Source organism: Micropterus salmoides, unplaced genomic scaffold, assembly GCF_014851395.1.
Source record: "Micropterus salmoides isolate LMB-PRFRI ecotype aquatic unplaced genomic scaffold, ASM1485139v1 Ms_hic_scaffold_3, whole genome shotgun sequence".
In the NCBI taxonomy this organism is placed as follows: Eukaryota; Metazoa; Chordata; class Actinopteri; order Centrarchiformes; family Centrarchidae; genus Micropterus; species Micropterus salmoides.
The window spans coordinates 8,836,016-8,851,647 of NW_024042261.1; the positions used below are offsets into that span (position 1 = coordinate 8,836,016).

Genomic DNA, 15,632 nt, shown 5'->3' on the forward strand with positions numbered 1-15,632 from the left:
TGAAAGAAAAACGCCAAAAATGGTCAGTGACAGTTAACTAACATGAAATCAGCCTGGAGCCTAGGTGATGTGGAAACATCGACAGTGTGGCACAAAAGTATACCTACAGTTAGTTTCCTTTGTCCAGAGTCATAGTGACAAAGTGATAAACTTGTATTTGCATATCTGGTTCATTTAGATTCTCACTGCAACATACAGGTGAGTCTTTTGTCATGTAATGTAACTGGATGTTCCCTTTCCATCAGACGTACATCGGTTCAGTGCTGGTGTCAGTTAACCCATACAAAGACCTGGAGATCTACACCAAGAACCACATGGAGCGATACCGTGGAGTCAACTTCTACGAGGTCTCACCACACATGTAAGCACTCAGCCTCTGCACACCCTACAGTATGCAGCTCAACTTTCCATTTTGAGAACTCACACGTGCAGAGTCAAGCTACTTGCTTAAAAAGGATGAAAGACGAATAATAAGCCCAATAAGCCTTCAGAACAAACAGTTATTATAAACCTTTAGACAGTCTCATACGGGATGCATTCTTTGCTCCTGACCATGAATGCAGCATTATGAGGAGGAGGGAGGAATGACTCATTGCATGTGTTTGCTGTTACAGGTGAAACATATATTTTGACTGCGTTGTTGACGGCGGACAGCATGTTCACTGTTGCCTTGTTTTTGCTCCAGCGGCCTGAAAGTAGGAGTCTGTTGGTGCTAGGTGAATCTTTTTACCCTCGGATGACGTAACATTTGTTTTAATGCTGTCACAGTCTGTATGTTCAGAGAGCATGGGAATATTTGTCCTATGCGCCACTCTCACAGAGTACACTAGCTACGTAATGCTCCCATGGTCTGACTCTCCTTGCCTTTATCAGTCACTGTTTGCAAGACGTCACGGCATGAGGTATGAGTGTTTGTTTGAAAGGTTACCACAGGAATGTTGGGGAATTCCCTATTAAATCCTCCCAGACCCCACAGGTCAGCTACAAAACAATCAGATTCATTATGGAGAGTGGCAGCATCGAAATATTTCAGAATCTCTCTCTAGCTCTTTCGCTCTTTGCTCTAACCGCTGGTAGTTATTTATTTTCTCTCTTTACTTTAACACTTGAGCATAGGTAGGGACGAATGTTTTCGCTCCCTCTGAGTGGAAAGAAAAATGTGCTTTGGCAAGTAGAGGTGGAGGGTCGCAGAGAGAAAACGGGAGGGAGAGGTGGAAAGGAAAGTAAGCAAATGATGGTACCAGGCAAGAGCTTTACTCCTTTAAGAGGGAATTCCTCTGAACTGAGCCTGACCCCCCCCCCCCCAGCCCTATATTGCATACATACATTACACACACACGCACGCACACACAGTGCAATATAAATATGGCCTCGCTGGTGGGTTTATCATCCAGTTATTATTCCTGAGTCAGAAATGTGTCCAAACAGGCTGAAACAACATATCAGTGCTGATAGCAGCAGCGGGGCTGACAAATGATACTGTAACTAAAACAGACTGTGCTCCACTCTGGACTTTATGATTCATACTGGACATCTTTCCATCTTCACACAGTATGAGATGCTATATGTTCCATTCAGACTCAAGTTTTCCAATAGACATGCAACATCATCACCATGCCTGATGAGTAATGGTCTGTTTGTTTCTATTCTACCCATTAATTAGGGTTGACTTTAGTAATGTTGAGCGTAAACCTAAGTTTCTAATGTTTAATGAATATTTAATGTATACTTATTATTCTCTTTAATTACGTGATAACTGTTTGACTGCTATTGGTTTCTCTGTACCTGTTTAAGTCATTTTGGATTTAAAATGCCAATACAGAATACCTTTGCCAATATTTAAAGCTGATCTTATCAATATTTTTATATTAACAATAGATGAAATGACTGTGTAATGGGTCAAGGCGACAAACACAGAATCATTAACCAATATTCCCCTCAATTCAGCTTTACTGTTTCTAGCCATGTTTTCAGTGAAAAAGCTCTTAAAACACAGCAGACACAGTTAAGAACTAGCTGACAGATTTTTTTACTCAGGAGTTGGTGTGTCATGTAATGTTGCTGCATAGCTGCAGCTTTAATACATATGTAATGTACACTTTTATGATATTTTGATGATACTGGCTTTTCTGTACCCATTCTAGTCATTTTTGATTAAAGCTGCCAGTGGAAAATAATTTTGCCCACTGTTTTAGATCTTACTCAAGACAATTGTAAAGCTGATTTTTGTTTGCAACCTGCGTTAATTACATCCATGGTTACAAGCTAGCAGTTTTCTTCTTCACTGCCTTTTGGTGGCGCAGTGCTGCTTTGCCTGACACGCTACCACCGCCACTAGGTCAGTGGAGTAGCGTGAAACCAGTGGCTACAAAGAAACCGGGCAGCCACATGTAAAGCTTTGCTCTGTGGTGCTAATAGTTACCACAAACTCCACAGGGTATCGTTAAGGTCTTCTTGTAGCCAGCAAGGATATTGTTTTTTAATGAGATGTTTATAATGATTTCAAACAAATTTCATCAGAGCTGAATTATATCACCAAATCCATATATTGGCGTACTTCATGTTTTTTTTCCTTCCCACTATAATGCCATGATATTTTCAAATCAAATGTCATCACATATTTCCCTCCACTCCAGCTATGCAGTGGCAGACAACTCGTACCGTTCCTTGAGGACAGAGAGAAAGGACCAGTGCATCCTCATCTCTGGGGAGAGCGGCGCTGGGAAGACGGAGGCATCCAAAAAGATCCTGCAGTACTACGCCGTCACCTGTCCGGCCAGCGAGCAGGTGCAGACCATCAAAGACCGCCTGCTGCAGTCCAACCCTGTGCTGGAGGTGAGATGCCACGGCACGTCATTAATCTGGGAGAACTCCTATCCTGGAGCACACTGAGCAGGGAGCTTTTCAGCATATTGGCTTAATTTATTATACTGTTGAGTGATAGACTGCTGGTTGATGCTGTGTTGATGAATGTGGCTTAATACAATAGATGGTGTAAATTGGTTTGTTGATAAATTTGGGGCGTATTTGTTTTTTATAAAAATAAGATATCAACCTGTCAGCAGTGTTGAGCTGATAAAGAAATAAGACTAAGTATTCTTTATCAGCTAACATATATAAGCCTAATATTTTAAGACCAAAATAAGTACTAAATGTCATACTATCATGACTAATGTTTCATTATCTTTTTTATTGGAGCAGAGATTTCTCATCTTAATTGCTTTTGTTATAACTGTATAGCAGCCAGTCACTAACCTGACAGTCAGATAAAGAGGCGTTGTTTTGTTTTGTTTTGCTTTCAGCCCACAGGATGATGGAGGAAGATGGAGGGAAATCCATTTAATTTCCAGTGTTTTTAGTGACTGTTATTGATTTATCTGCCAAACATAAAGTCTATTAACATCCTGGACTCAGTGAGGGGAAATTGCGGCCAGTATTGTTCACCTCCACTGTGACAGATGTAATGCAGTTTATTTGATTGTCTTGGTTCTTATTGGAGTGTTTGAATGCTTCTTCAGAGGCTTCTCCACCCAGACAAGAGTCATCAAAAACAACAGTGAATTTTTGTATGATTCAGTTTTCTTTGAATTAATACATTATCATCTGTATGTACATGTATTACATAATCACTTTGCTACGTGCTTTCTAAAACCTACATCGGCTGAGCAAACTTGATATGCAGACACACGTGTTTTAATACACACAGACATCATAATGCATCTGAGCAGGATGGACATGTCCTACTCCCACACATACATTACATATTTTTGGGAAATGTGGGCAAAACTGTAATTGTGTAACTGTGGTTTTGAGGATGAAGGCACTAGAGAGGTTCTAGTTTACAGAAGCGCCTGTTTTGATGTCTGGGATGTCTCTGCCAGATCCTTTCCAGATGTGTGCGAGTGTACACTATGTCCTGTAATCTGTGCTACTGTCTGTAGACAAACACTGTGGGGCCTCTGATGCCTGTTGTTTTCTCATTGTTTCACTGCTACGTCCTTATCTGCCATCCTGTCTATCACTGTAAAAAAAAAAATCTGTTATCTCTCTACCTCTGTCAGTCATCACTCCTCTCCTTTCTTTATCCCTCTCTATCTCCAGGCCTTTGGCAATGCCAAGACGTTGCGCAACGACAACTCGAGCCGCTTTGGCAAGTACATGGACATTCAGTTTGACTTCAAGGTGAGCAGGACTGTCTAATTTATACTGACGGCTACTTTACACCAGAGTAAACACTGTCCAACAAGTCTTCCTTCAGAGGGAAACAGGTTGTTGCAAGAACCGAAAATATTGTTACTTCAACCTATTGAAACCAAGCAAGAAACTCAAGGCTCTGTTATTTTGCATGGTAATGTTAAAGGTGAGGTAAGCGATTCTAATCCAAGTCTTCATATTCAGCAAAGATCTCCTCACGGTTTGCTAGCTCCTCCATTCTGTGTGTGCACTGAAAATAAATTCAGTGTGTGTACTCAGCCCTGGCTCTGTAAATGGGAAACTGACAAAGTGGCTCGGACCGAACCACACAGCAGTACTCCAGCCATGATTTCTGTGTCAGGTAACATTAAATGACTTCATCTTACTTACTAGTTCACCAAGACATGCTGTTGTTGTGATGTTAGCCATAGCAGCAGGAGAGTTGTGAGTACCGCTGTCTGGAGCTGGTGTGCCGGCTCTGGGACCGTCTCTGCATGTTAGCGTCACAGCAGCAACTGCAGCGTCAGTTTGCTAACTCACAACTTACACAACGTTAGTTACGTTACTTGCTTTGTGGGTGTGTGATCTGTATCAGGGTATTTGTCATTGTGTTGGATTTCTCCAGAATCGCTTACCCCACTTTTAACAGTGTAAATATACTTTGTTTTCTGTCACAGGCATAGATTTTTTTGTGTGATCACTCCTCCCTGCTGTATCGCTCTTTTGTGGGTTCACAAAATATTTCATGGACTACAAAATCCCTGTCGACCTGCATGTTAAATCAACCCTACATCACACCTCAGTTCTCCAGCCTTACCTTCTTCTCCTCCTTCCCTTCCTCCCCCCTCCCTCCCTGGTCTTTATCCCGTCGTCAGGGCGCCCCAGTGGGAGGCCACATCATCAACTACCTGCTGGAGAAGTCCCGCGTGGTCCACCAGAACCACGGGGAGAGGAACTTCCACATTTTCTATCAGCTGATCGAGGGAGGGGAAGAGGACCTGCTGAGACGCCTGGGCCTGGAGAGGAACCCTCAGCAGTACCAGTTCCTGGTCAAAGTATGTATCTAGTACTTTTGTAGAGTTGCGAAGTGGAAGGAGCGAATTCAGGAGTCACTGGTTCCTGAAGTAAAAGTTCTATTTATTTTTCCCTCTTTTGCTCACCATCCACAGTGGTCAATGGTTTTCCAAAGTTATAAATACATTTTGACTTGGTGATGGAACTACATGAAAAGTTAAGGGATTGCCAGAGTTGTTACATTGAATCCTGAGTGGAACTTGAATCTCTGCCACGCATGTGAACCTAATGGTGGCACTTGAGGAAAAGTGAGTAGGATTCATCCTCTGGGGACCATGAAATTTAACTGAAATGACTCCATCCTGTAACAATTCCAAATCATTGTCCAGCCACACATTTGGCCCTGGAGAAAAAACGTAGCTGTATATAAACTGTAGGAGTCAGGTTTGGGGTGTGGGGTTCTTGAACACAACAACACTTTTGTGGTTGCTTACGGTTTTTGGGTCCCGTGGTGTGGGTGTAGTAATTTGGGATATCACCTGTTCACAGTTTGGATGAAAGGGGGGGGGGGATAGCCTAATTTTGCTGACCGCTGTTCGCACTAATTATCATATTTTAACAACATTATTGCTTTTGGACACTCACATACTTGTGAAACTGTTTGAATCTAGTTGGATGCTGCATGGAAGTGATCACCTGCCTGTAATAAACTAATGCAGCAATGGGATATTGGATTCTTTGGACAGTCTTCCTTACTCAGCCTCTCTTGTGTCTGCAATTTGTTTTTAGATAGTTGCCTATATAAACCATCTGTAACCATCTGCAGGGAAGCTGCAGTAAGTCTTTCTCTCTCTCTCTCTCTCTGTCTCTCTCTATCCTGTCATAAGTCATTGCTCTGGAGTGTGTGTGTGTGTGTGTGTGTCCCAGTAGGATTTCGGGTTAATAGGCTCTCAGTCAGGGACTCTCAGCGCAGTGAAAGGTGCTTTCCTCAGGGGGCAAATCTGGCTTAAGGCACTAGCTGAACCCTCCCCTTAATGAACACACACACCAACAGCTACTGAGCAAAACACCTCATCTGTGTGTTTGTGCAAAAAGGTGTTTACATCACATATTAAAAAGGTGTTTACTTCACATGTAAACAACTATTTACACATCAGCCACTTGGATTTTCCTGGACGTGCTGCCAACTTTACTGGGAAATATAAACCTCAAGTAGATGATAAATATCTAATGTGTTCAGAGTGCTTTACGTTTCGTGTGTGTGTGTGTGTTTTCCATAGGGTAACTGTCCCAAAGTGAGCTCCATCAACGACCGCAGTGATTGGAAGGTGGTGAGGAAAGCCTTGACTGTGATTGGCTTCAGCGAAGACGAGGTGGAGGTAAGGGCCAAGTCCAAGGCGTGTAAATAAAGCCCGACATGTTTGTTCTGTCACCCAAAGTAGTGTGGGAGGAGGAAACCCTCTGTTTTCTTGAAGTAGACGGAGCAGGTATTGTTAGACGGGAGGGGTGTGTGCGTGTGTGTGTGTGTGTGTGTGTGTGTGTGTGTGTGTGTGCGCGAGCCACAGCAATTGTGTGTGGCTATTATTATAATGGTCAGAACTTATTTGTGCTCAGCGTGGGAGTCTTCCTACATGTTCATGAGTCTGGGCTTGCTGCCAGAGCTTTTTAGATCTCACACTGCTTATAGAGTGCCGAGCAGGCGTGAGTGTGCGCAAGGTCTAGTATGATACTTGGTACTTTTCATCAAAGCCACCATTATCTGCCAAGTCGCTCAAAGAGAGCCACGGCAGTAATCTTATCGTCCCTTTACCTTTGTTCTCTCCCTCCTCCTGAAGGTCTTTCTGTGTCCCAACTCTCCACCTGTTTGTAACTATTTGTACTTCCTTTTTCTTCCCATATTGTTCTCTCTTGTCCTTATTTTTGCTTCCCCTCTCTGTGTATCCCCTCTCTGTGTATGTTTTCTCTGTGCAGGAGTTGTTGAACATAATCGCCAGTGTGCTCCACCTAGGGAATGTGCAGTACGGTGGAGAAGAGGGCAATGCCTGCATCACTTCTGACACACAGATAAAGTACCTGGCCAGGGTAAGATGCTGCACCAAGCAGGTTCATAAACACTTGTAACAGGCCAGGGGGGAGATGGGCTGTGTTTATCAAGTATCTCAGAATTTCTCTTAAGAATAGTCGTGAAGTTACTTATGAAGCTTCCTGCATTTGTGACACCTCGTTGTTTTATGACACTCTCAGCTACAGAGTAAACATTATGGTGACTTATTGTAGTTTTTCTGACAGTTGCTTTTTGTGTTATTAAACATGTGGAGACCTGGGAATGCAGAAACCAGCCTCATAGGCGTTATGAATATAAGCAAATAAGTAAATCGGTGGTTCCCAACCTTTTCCGTCTGATGTACCCCTGCCGCCCTGTCAGAAGTGCCCCGTCATCAACACCACCAATGTGTTCCTCTGATCTGCTGTTATTTAACACTACTGACTACATAATTCTTTTTCAAACAACTGTGAACTGTTAACGTTTAGGTTGGTTTAGTCAAGTTTGCACTCGTACTACCACCACTTAGAAAGGCAGAATCTATCTACAGTATATATACCTATTTTAACCATTTATTGATTACTTTTCCAACTATTTCAGCCATTTTTCCACTGCTTATAACTATTTTAAATGTTTACCCATTATCTTTAGCTGATTATCCATTATTAGGGCTGGGCAATAAAACAATAATGATAATTATCGATTATCGATATTATGATATTCTCGTCAATAACAAAATAATAAATGTTCAATAAATGTTTGATATAATTCATTTGAATCACAAAAAAATTAGCGCTTAATTTCTATTAAGGTATTGATTTTCCTGAAATAAAGGGACTGAAAAAAAGATTTTACTTAATTTGACTCGTGCATATTTGTTGTAAAAAGATTGTATCATAATTGTTTTGAATGTTCTGCCTCAGATTTGTGAAGTGATCCATTGTTTGGCAGCAGGTGTTTGTTCTGACCATGAAGAAGAATTTAAAACCACAAGTAACCGCCTGGTTTCTTCAACTTTCACTCAGGAGCAAACACCTGCTTTCAACTTGAAAGAAATAATGATTTGACATTTATCGTGATGATTATCGATATTGAATTGTATAAAAAATGTTACCGTGCCAACATTTTTGGCCATATCGCCCAGCCCTATTCATCATGTTAAGCTAATGTTTTCAGCTGGTTATCAGTTACTTTTAGCTTTCCATTTATTCAGTGTCCAACGTAACATTTTTCCCCCACTGGGCCATTCATTTATTCAGTACTTTAGCTAACTATTTCTTCCGTTCTTTTACTGTAAGCTTTTCATTTTAATGATTTATCCATTACTTTTAGCTAACTTTTTCAAATCTTTAGCCATTCCAGGTCAGACCTATCCAGCCACGCTCTGCTGCACACGTCACATTGATGTTGCAAACTGCCCATGAAAGAACACAACGCGCTCATTAAGCCTTACGTTGTGCACAATATCTGAGGTGCTGTAAGAGCGAAGTTTAATTTGTAACTGCAGAAGCTGTTGGTTGTTGCAGAGACAGCAAGTGTTCTCTTCTGCAAGTCGGTTACAAAAAGGGGTTAAGCATTGCGTAACCCCTCTCATTGTTTCTGCCTGAGTGCCTTCTCCTAGTAATTCCTAACAGGTTAGGTCCTATGCTTTTTGAGATCCTCTGGCCAGTTATGACTGATTTCATACTGTGAGATGCTTGATAAATATGGACTTCGACCTGAGTTTGAAATTCACAGGGCTGCGAATAATCCTCATCCACACACTTTCAATACATAACCATATGTCTGACAAATGCTGGTGAAGACTTATCCATTTGAATAGTCTGCACGCTGCTGGATCATACGTTACATACAACACTTTCCCTAGATACATCTCTCCCCCCTCCCCCATCATTTTGTCATTGGTGTGGCTGCGCTAATGTTGTTGTGCTTTTCCAGTTGTTAGGAGTGAATGGGACAGTGCTGACAGAGGCACTCACGCACAAGACGATAATTGCCAAGGGAGAGGAGGTAGGTTTGGATACACAAACTCATTGTAGTGCGAGTGTGTGATAAGCATTTGTATACAAAGCTTTCCTGTCTGTGTAATGTCTAGTCTGGTCCAGTGTAATTATATTGTAACTTGTCTACTGGGCCTCTCTCCTTCCTGTGTGTGTGTGTGTGTGTGTGTGTTCATCAGTTGATGAGCCCGCTGAACCTAGAGCAAGCGTCATCAGCTCGAGATGCCCTGGCCAAGGCAGTGTACGGACGCACCTTCACCTGGCTGGTTAACAAGATCAACGCTTCGCTGGCATACACGGTAATCACACACACACAAACTTAGTCACTCACTGCAGTGAGCATGCCTTAGTGTGACTGCACAGTGCACAACTTTCCACTAAAGGATTAAAAATTTTTTAATACATTTTCACTTCATCTTAATGTCTTAATAAATCCAGACATTATCCAACACTGTATTGCACAGCGTGGTGATGTCTCCCCTTTGATATATTACAGCACAGCTCCACCTTGTGGACATGTACAAGTTCACATGGTGGACAAGGTGGAGTTGTTATGTACTAACTAGACCAATGTACTCACGGTATACCAATATTATTCTAAATAAAGTACTAATGGATATTTTTCTGAATTCAGCTATTGAAAATCAGTCAATGTGTTTAAACCCCGGAGTAAAAGTAGATTAGATGTCAATGCCATTGTCATTTTATTTCTCCTTTTAATCCTTAAATCAGGATTTGGATACTGTACAAGAGTTTTCCCTTTCAAGCAGACAGGAAGATGACTTTTGTTGTGTTTCTCTAACAGGATGAATCCTTCAAGAACTACTCTGTCATTGGCCTGCTGGACATCTATGGTTTTGAGGTCTTCCAGAACAACAGGTACATTATTACTGATGAATACTGTACCTGTTGTATTACATGCTGAATTTAAACATTTAACTTCATGAGATTTACTCAACATCTGCATATCCATCTAAACCTTAAAGTAATTCAAGCACAATTTGATTTAAAAAAAAAATATTTGCACAAGGTCCTCTTTCTTGAATTTTCCAGAGCTTTCAGCTCAATCTTGTGGCCTTCATCAGCTGTAGGAGTTTGCTCAGGTGGTTGCTGAACAACCTGAGTAAACTCTATATGGTGAGATGCAGCTGACATTCCCAGTAAGTGGACCTTGTGCCAAGACTTTTGTCAGACCCCTATTTCTAAGGTCAATAATTAGCCTCCAACCTTAACCTACATTGTGATTATATAACCTATGTTTATCTATGGAATCAATTATGGTATGACCCCTGTATGTGGGTAATATTAGCCTTTAGTTAAAGATCAGCCCACAGCCACTGAGTCAGTCTTTTTTTCTGATTCAGCCATTGTGTTTATTGTTGTGCGTTGCAGCTTTGAGCAGTTCTGTATCAACTACTGTAACGAGAAGCTGCAGCAACTCTTCATTGAGCTCACCCTCAAGTCAGAGCAGGAGGAGTACGAGGCTGAAGGCATCACGGTCAGACATCATTTCCTTCTCTCCCTCAGTGTCCCTTCTCTCACCCCCACCCGCCTCCATTTTCTAATCCAGGTGTTATTGCACCTTCACTGCATTTACACTTGGATTCTGTTTATGGCTCTCTTTTTTCATTTTACTTGCTTCCTCTGGTCCTCTCAGTCTCATGCGGTTTCTTTTCACCATCCATTACCACCCTATTTCTCCTCCCTCTGCCAGGGTTTAGGTTTCGCAAAGAGCTCCTAATGTGATTGCGGTTGCAGTTGTTTTCCAATGTGAAACTGGTGATTTAATGTATCACTCTGCCGTTTCACTGAGGCTTTTGCTTAAGCTGATTTGCTGTTAAGTGCATATATTTTTAGAAGATACTGCCCCATTAGAAATTAAGCCTTTATCCCTGTTATTGTTGGCATTGTAGTGCTCTATTTATTCACAGTTAAAATCTTAAATGAAACCTCTTAAAGAAATTAAATTAAAGATGATGTCTAATTCAAGATCTCTCTCTTGAATTTTCTCCTCAGTTGCTCCCTTTTGTCTTCGACCATTTTATATTCATTGTATTTATATTGGTTTGCTCCTTTGGAACAAGGGCCTCTTGTGTTCAGTCTAATCTAAATGCACTGGTCGGAGAGCAGGTTGTGGGAGTAACTTGGACTCACCTCTCAAAGAGCCCATTATCATCTGAGATCGGGGCCGTGGGCCGCACACTCTGTCCTCTCTGTGGAAATGATGTGGCTGTTAGGGATTCTGCAGATGATTGACTTTACGGCCATTAAATAGCTTATAATAGTTGTAATTGTATCAGGGTTAGACTGATGAATTCTGTCCGAGACGTTTTCTAAGTTCAAGCTGTGAGGAAAAACGTGGCTCTTCAAAAACAATTTCATTATATTCTGTATGCCATGCAAAGCCAAATAATGCCCATGATAGGGTGTATTTTCTCGTGATCTCTAACTGAAATGGTGCTTGCGTCTTTGCAGTGGGAGCCGGTGCAGTACTTCAACAACAAGATCATCTGTGACCTGGTGGAGGAAAAGTTCAAAGGCATCATCTCCATACTGGTGAGGAGACACACTGCGCTCTGTCTCTGCTACAGAGCTCTTACAAGATTTTATTCATTCTGGAAGTGGATTTCAGCCAAAATATAAAATACCCAAAGAACATGTGGCAAGATGTGATGTCATATTAAAGGAGAACATGTAGTCATTTTTACACTTTGGTTTTTCTACAGATTAATCAAACAAAACCCAGCGTATTCATTAGTGTGTTTTTGAGGTGCTGGTATGCGTATAAGCTAAGCTAACCATCCCCTGGCTCCAGCTCCATATTTACCATAAAGACAGAGAGGGATATCGAATCTCTGCAAGAATATGAATAAGTTGTTTCCCAAAGCATTTGTTTAAAGCTCAGTCACTGGGAAGCAAAAACTGGGATTATCTGTATAATAAAAAATGAAGGAATTGATTGGATTGTAGTACGGAAAGCCACTGATACAGGGACATGGTCTCGGAAGGGTATTTTAGATTTTGTAAGACAATGACTGATTGCCGCTCTTTTTGTCCTCCTATCGCAGGATGAGGAGTGTCTGAGACCTGGAGACGCCAGTGATTTCACCTTCCTAGAGAAGCTGGAGGACACTGTGGGAGGACACCCACACTTTGTCACGTTAGTTGGATTCCTAATTTTGTCTTCTCTAATTACTGCAATGCCCCAAAAATACCTAAAGCAGTTTGTTTTACACTACTTCAAAGTCTGGCTGTTGACTGGCTTGTGGTACCAGACTGTGAACTATTGAAAATGTGTCCAGTCCATTTACTGATATTTCCATGCTGTGTGTGTGTGTGTGTGTGTGTGTGTGTGTGTGTGTGTGTGTTTCCCTGCAGTCACAAGCTGGCTGATGCAAAGACCCGGAAGGTAATGGGCCGTGACGAATTCAGACTGCTGCACTACGCTGGAGAGGTCAACTACAATGTCAACGGTGTGTGTGTGTGTGTGTGTGTGTGTGTGTGTGTCTGACTTATGCTACCTTCTGGGACACATTTCACACTAAAGACCAGATGATTGGGACGAGGGAAAACGCTGTGCCCCCACCTGGGAAAAGGCAGATTTTTGGGCCAGTGGTCAAGGTTAAGGTTAGGCAAGTAGTGGTAAGTCTCCAGGAAATTAATGTAAGTTTATCTTATGAACCTAAAAGCGACATAAAGAAAAGTGTGTATTTATGTACGGCTGCCTCGGATGTTTGGTGTTGTAGTGAATTTGGCACGGGGATCAGACATGTCCAACTAATATACAGTACTAAATACCATTTGTTAAATATAACACGTCATCAAACCAAAACAACCTCGTCACAATGTGATAGGAGTTACTGTAAGTTCCCATGTAAATGCCCGCCTTCCAACAATGGCCAGCACAAACAGATTAAAGGCTGGTTGCCAACAAAGACCTGGGGAGAGTTTCCTGAACTCTAAAACTTCCCAGGATAAACTCAGCATAATGTACTGTAAATGTACCAACACCAGTTTCATCAGTACAACAACATATGTATATGATATTGCAGCATTCACACCCAATTATTGTGTGGGGTTACAGGTTACGTTAGAACAACAACAAAAAAAGTCCTGTTCATGACTAGCACGTCCACTGTTTAGTATTTCCCCATTGAGTGGAAGCCGATCTCGGCTGCTCCTATATCAGAGTTTAGAGTAACGATAGCGTCTTTATCCTACTCTATTGGATTTGGGGGTGTTTACAGTCCACACTAGCAAATACATCAGTTAGTCACCGTCCTAAAACGTTAAAAATATAACATTACTTAAAAAGACCATAAGTCTAATCTCTATCTTGTTTGTCTAAGAAAAGCAGCTAAACATGAAAGAGCAGTCAGATCTGACATTTTTTCTTATCATACTTATGTAACAACTAACCAGCTCTACACTGGAATACTAGAACTATGTTTCTTCAGTGCTAGCTTCAGCCTCCATCTTTTAGCACCATGTGTATGTAGTATGGAAGTGATTAATCAGTAAATTTATCAAAACTCTAATTCTCAAATCTTCTCTCTCTCAGGATTTTTGGACAAGAACAACGACCTGCTCTTCAGGAACTTAAAAGAGGTGAGAATTTAAAATCAACAGGAGACAAAGCAGCAAACTGCAAACTGGTTTTCACTTGGAAAGTGTGATGCGTTGTACAGTGTACTGCCTCATTCACATATTAAAAAATGTCCTTTGTGTCCTCTATGTTTGCAGGTTATGTGTAAGTCAGAGAACAAGATCCTGACCCAGTGTTTTGACAGGGAGGAGCTGAGTGACAAGAAACGCCCAGAAACGGTGAGCTATCTTGGTGTGTGTGTGTGTTTGTATTCCCTCTTGGTGTCCTGGGGTTTTCTCTGCCTGTCTTCCACACTCTTATAAATCATACTCTCATACATCCCAACATACTTTCCCACAAGCAAACAAACAGCGGTGTGTTTCCTCTCTACAGTGTTGGGTGGGGGGGCGGTTTGATGGGGATTCTCTGCGGCCTCCCACTTACTGAGGAATGCCCTGACACTTGTATGCACTTCTCACACACACACACACACACAAACAGCTGAACAGGGTACTGTCACAGGCTGGCATGTTGGGAGTCCTAGTCCTCCACACTGGGCCCAGTGTTCAGTCTCTACTGGACTGCCAGTCACATCAGCCGCCCCTCTGCTTGCGTAGCTCTTCTTAGGTCACCATCTCTGTCTGCGGGCTTTGATTTGCGTACACACTCCTCTCTGCTCCTCTTCAGTTTCTACCTTCTGTTCCTTCGGGTTACTGACCCGCTGCCTCTCCCGCCCTCTTACCTTCACCTCTTCATCGCTTCCTAACCAGCTTTCGTTCGTTGTCCTGTCTGTTTGTGTCTGCCCCTCCAGGCAGCCACCCAGTTCAAAGCAAGTCTGGCGAAACTCATGGAGATCCTCATGTCGAAGGAGCCGTCGTACGTCCGCTGCATCAAGCCCAATGACGCCAAGCAAGCAGGTATGAAGTCAAGTTTTTGTTTTTTGCTTGGTATAGAATCCAGAAATGCGTGCCAATGGTCCCAACTTCTCCAATGTTTTAGGTCTATGTTGGCAAGTCTAACACTTACATGGGAGCAAATAATAGCTTTAATAGTTGTAATCTTATAAGCAACTGAATACCAAATTGTGACGATGAAATTGCAGCTAAATACTAGTCTAAAATTAAATATCACTGAATTTATAACATTAAAATGTTTTACTTTAAAAACTGTACTCGTGTGGTTTTTGAAAAGATAATTTCAAGTGTTTGATATTTGAAAAAAACAATGTTCAAGTTGTTTCAATTCAAGCTGTCAAATTGTTCCTCTTGTGTCAACACACATTAGACACATAACTGACGGATTCAGTTCATTCTTGATTGATTATTTTTCATAGATCAGATGTTCAAGTTTGCATTTTGATGTCTGAATATGACCAATCAAATTTCCACGACATGTAGTGACGTACTCATGTGATTCAAATGATAATGGCTGTTATTTGTTGCTAAACACTCATAGTCTTCAATGGTTGAGCCCAGTTTTATGTAACAGTTCTTGTCAACACGGTTGAAGCAGCTTAGCTGCTTCTACAAGCTAATATTTTCCCAGGAACATCATGTTAATCCTGTGCTTTAGCTAAGACCAGCCAAAACAGTTTGTTTTTGGCTGCATGAGTGGCCGCAGTGGAACTCTCCGTGTGGTCGTCAGTATATCGGGCCGGCCTTTGTTTCTCTCCACAGTTGGCCTTTTGTTAGTTTCACACTGTTTCTCTGTCCTTTGTCACTCCTACTTCTTGTTGTTTAGCATTTACTGGTTTTCACTGGTTCATTTTGGTCCAACAGACTTTACATTTTTCGCA

General features: G+C 41.8%; 1 protein-coding gene across 3 annotated transcripts in view; it reads left to right on the forward strand.

Annotated features, from left to right (window-relative positions):
- The window catches only part of LOC119882540 (unconventional myosin-Ic-like), a 59,921-nt gene that overhangs the window by 36,401 nt on the left and 7,888 nt on the right, over positions 1-15,632 (forward strand). For all 3 annotated transcript variants that reach the window (XM_038692586.1, XM_038692588.1, XM_038692587.1), the window contains 16 exons: positions 246-361; positions 2,637-2,835; positions 4,102-4,182; positions 5,070-5,249; positions 6,489-6,587; positions 7,180-7,290; positions 9,191-9,262; positions 9,432-9,551; positions 10,058-10,131; positions 10,645-10,750; positions 11,728-11,808; positions 12,321-12,412; positions 12,631-12,725; positions 13,814-13,860; positions 13,996-14,076; positions 14,649-14,754. In XM_038692586.1, the coding sequence (XP_038548514.1) occupies positions 246-361; positions 2,637-2,835; positions 4,102-4,182; positions 5,070-5,249; positions 6,489-6,587; positions 7,180-7,290; positions 9,191-9,262; positions 9,432-9,551; positions 10,058-10,131; positions 10,645-10,750; positions 11,728-11,808; positions 12,321-12,412; positions 12,631-12,725; positions 13,814-13,860; positions 13,996-14,076; positions 14,649-14,754 (1,660 nt within the window). The remainder of the gene's footprint in view (positions 1-245; positions 362-2,636; positions 2,836-4,101; positions 4,183-5,069; positions 5,250-6,488; positions 6,588-7,179; positions 7,291-9,190; positions 9,263-9,431; positions 9,552-10,057; positions 10,132-10,644; positions 10,751-11,727; positions 11,809-12,320; positions 12,413-12,630; positions 12,726-13,813; positions 13,861-13,995; positions 14,077-14,648; positions 14,755-15,632) is intronic.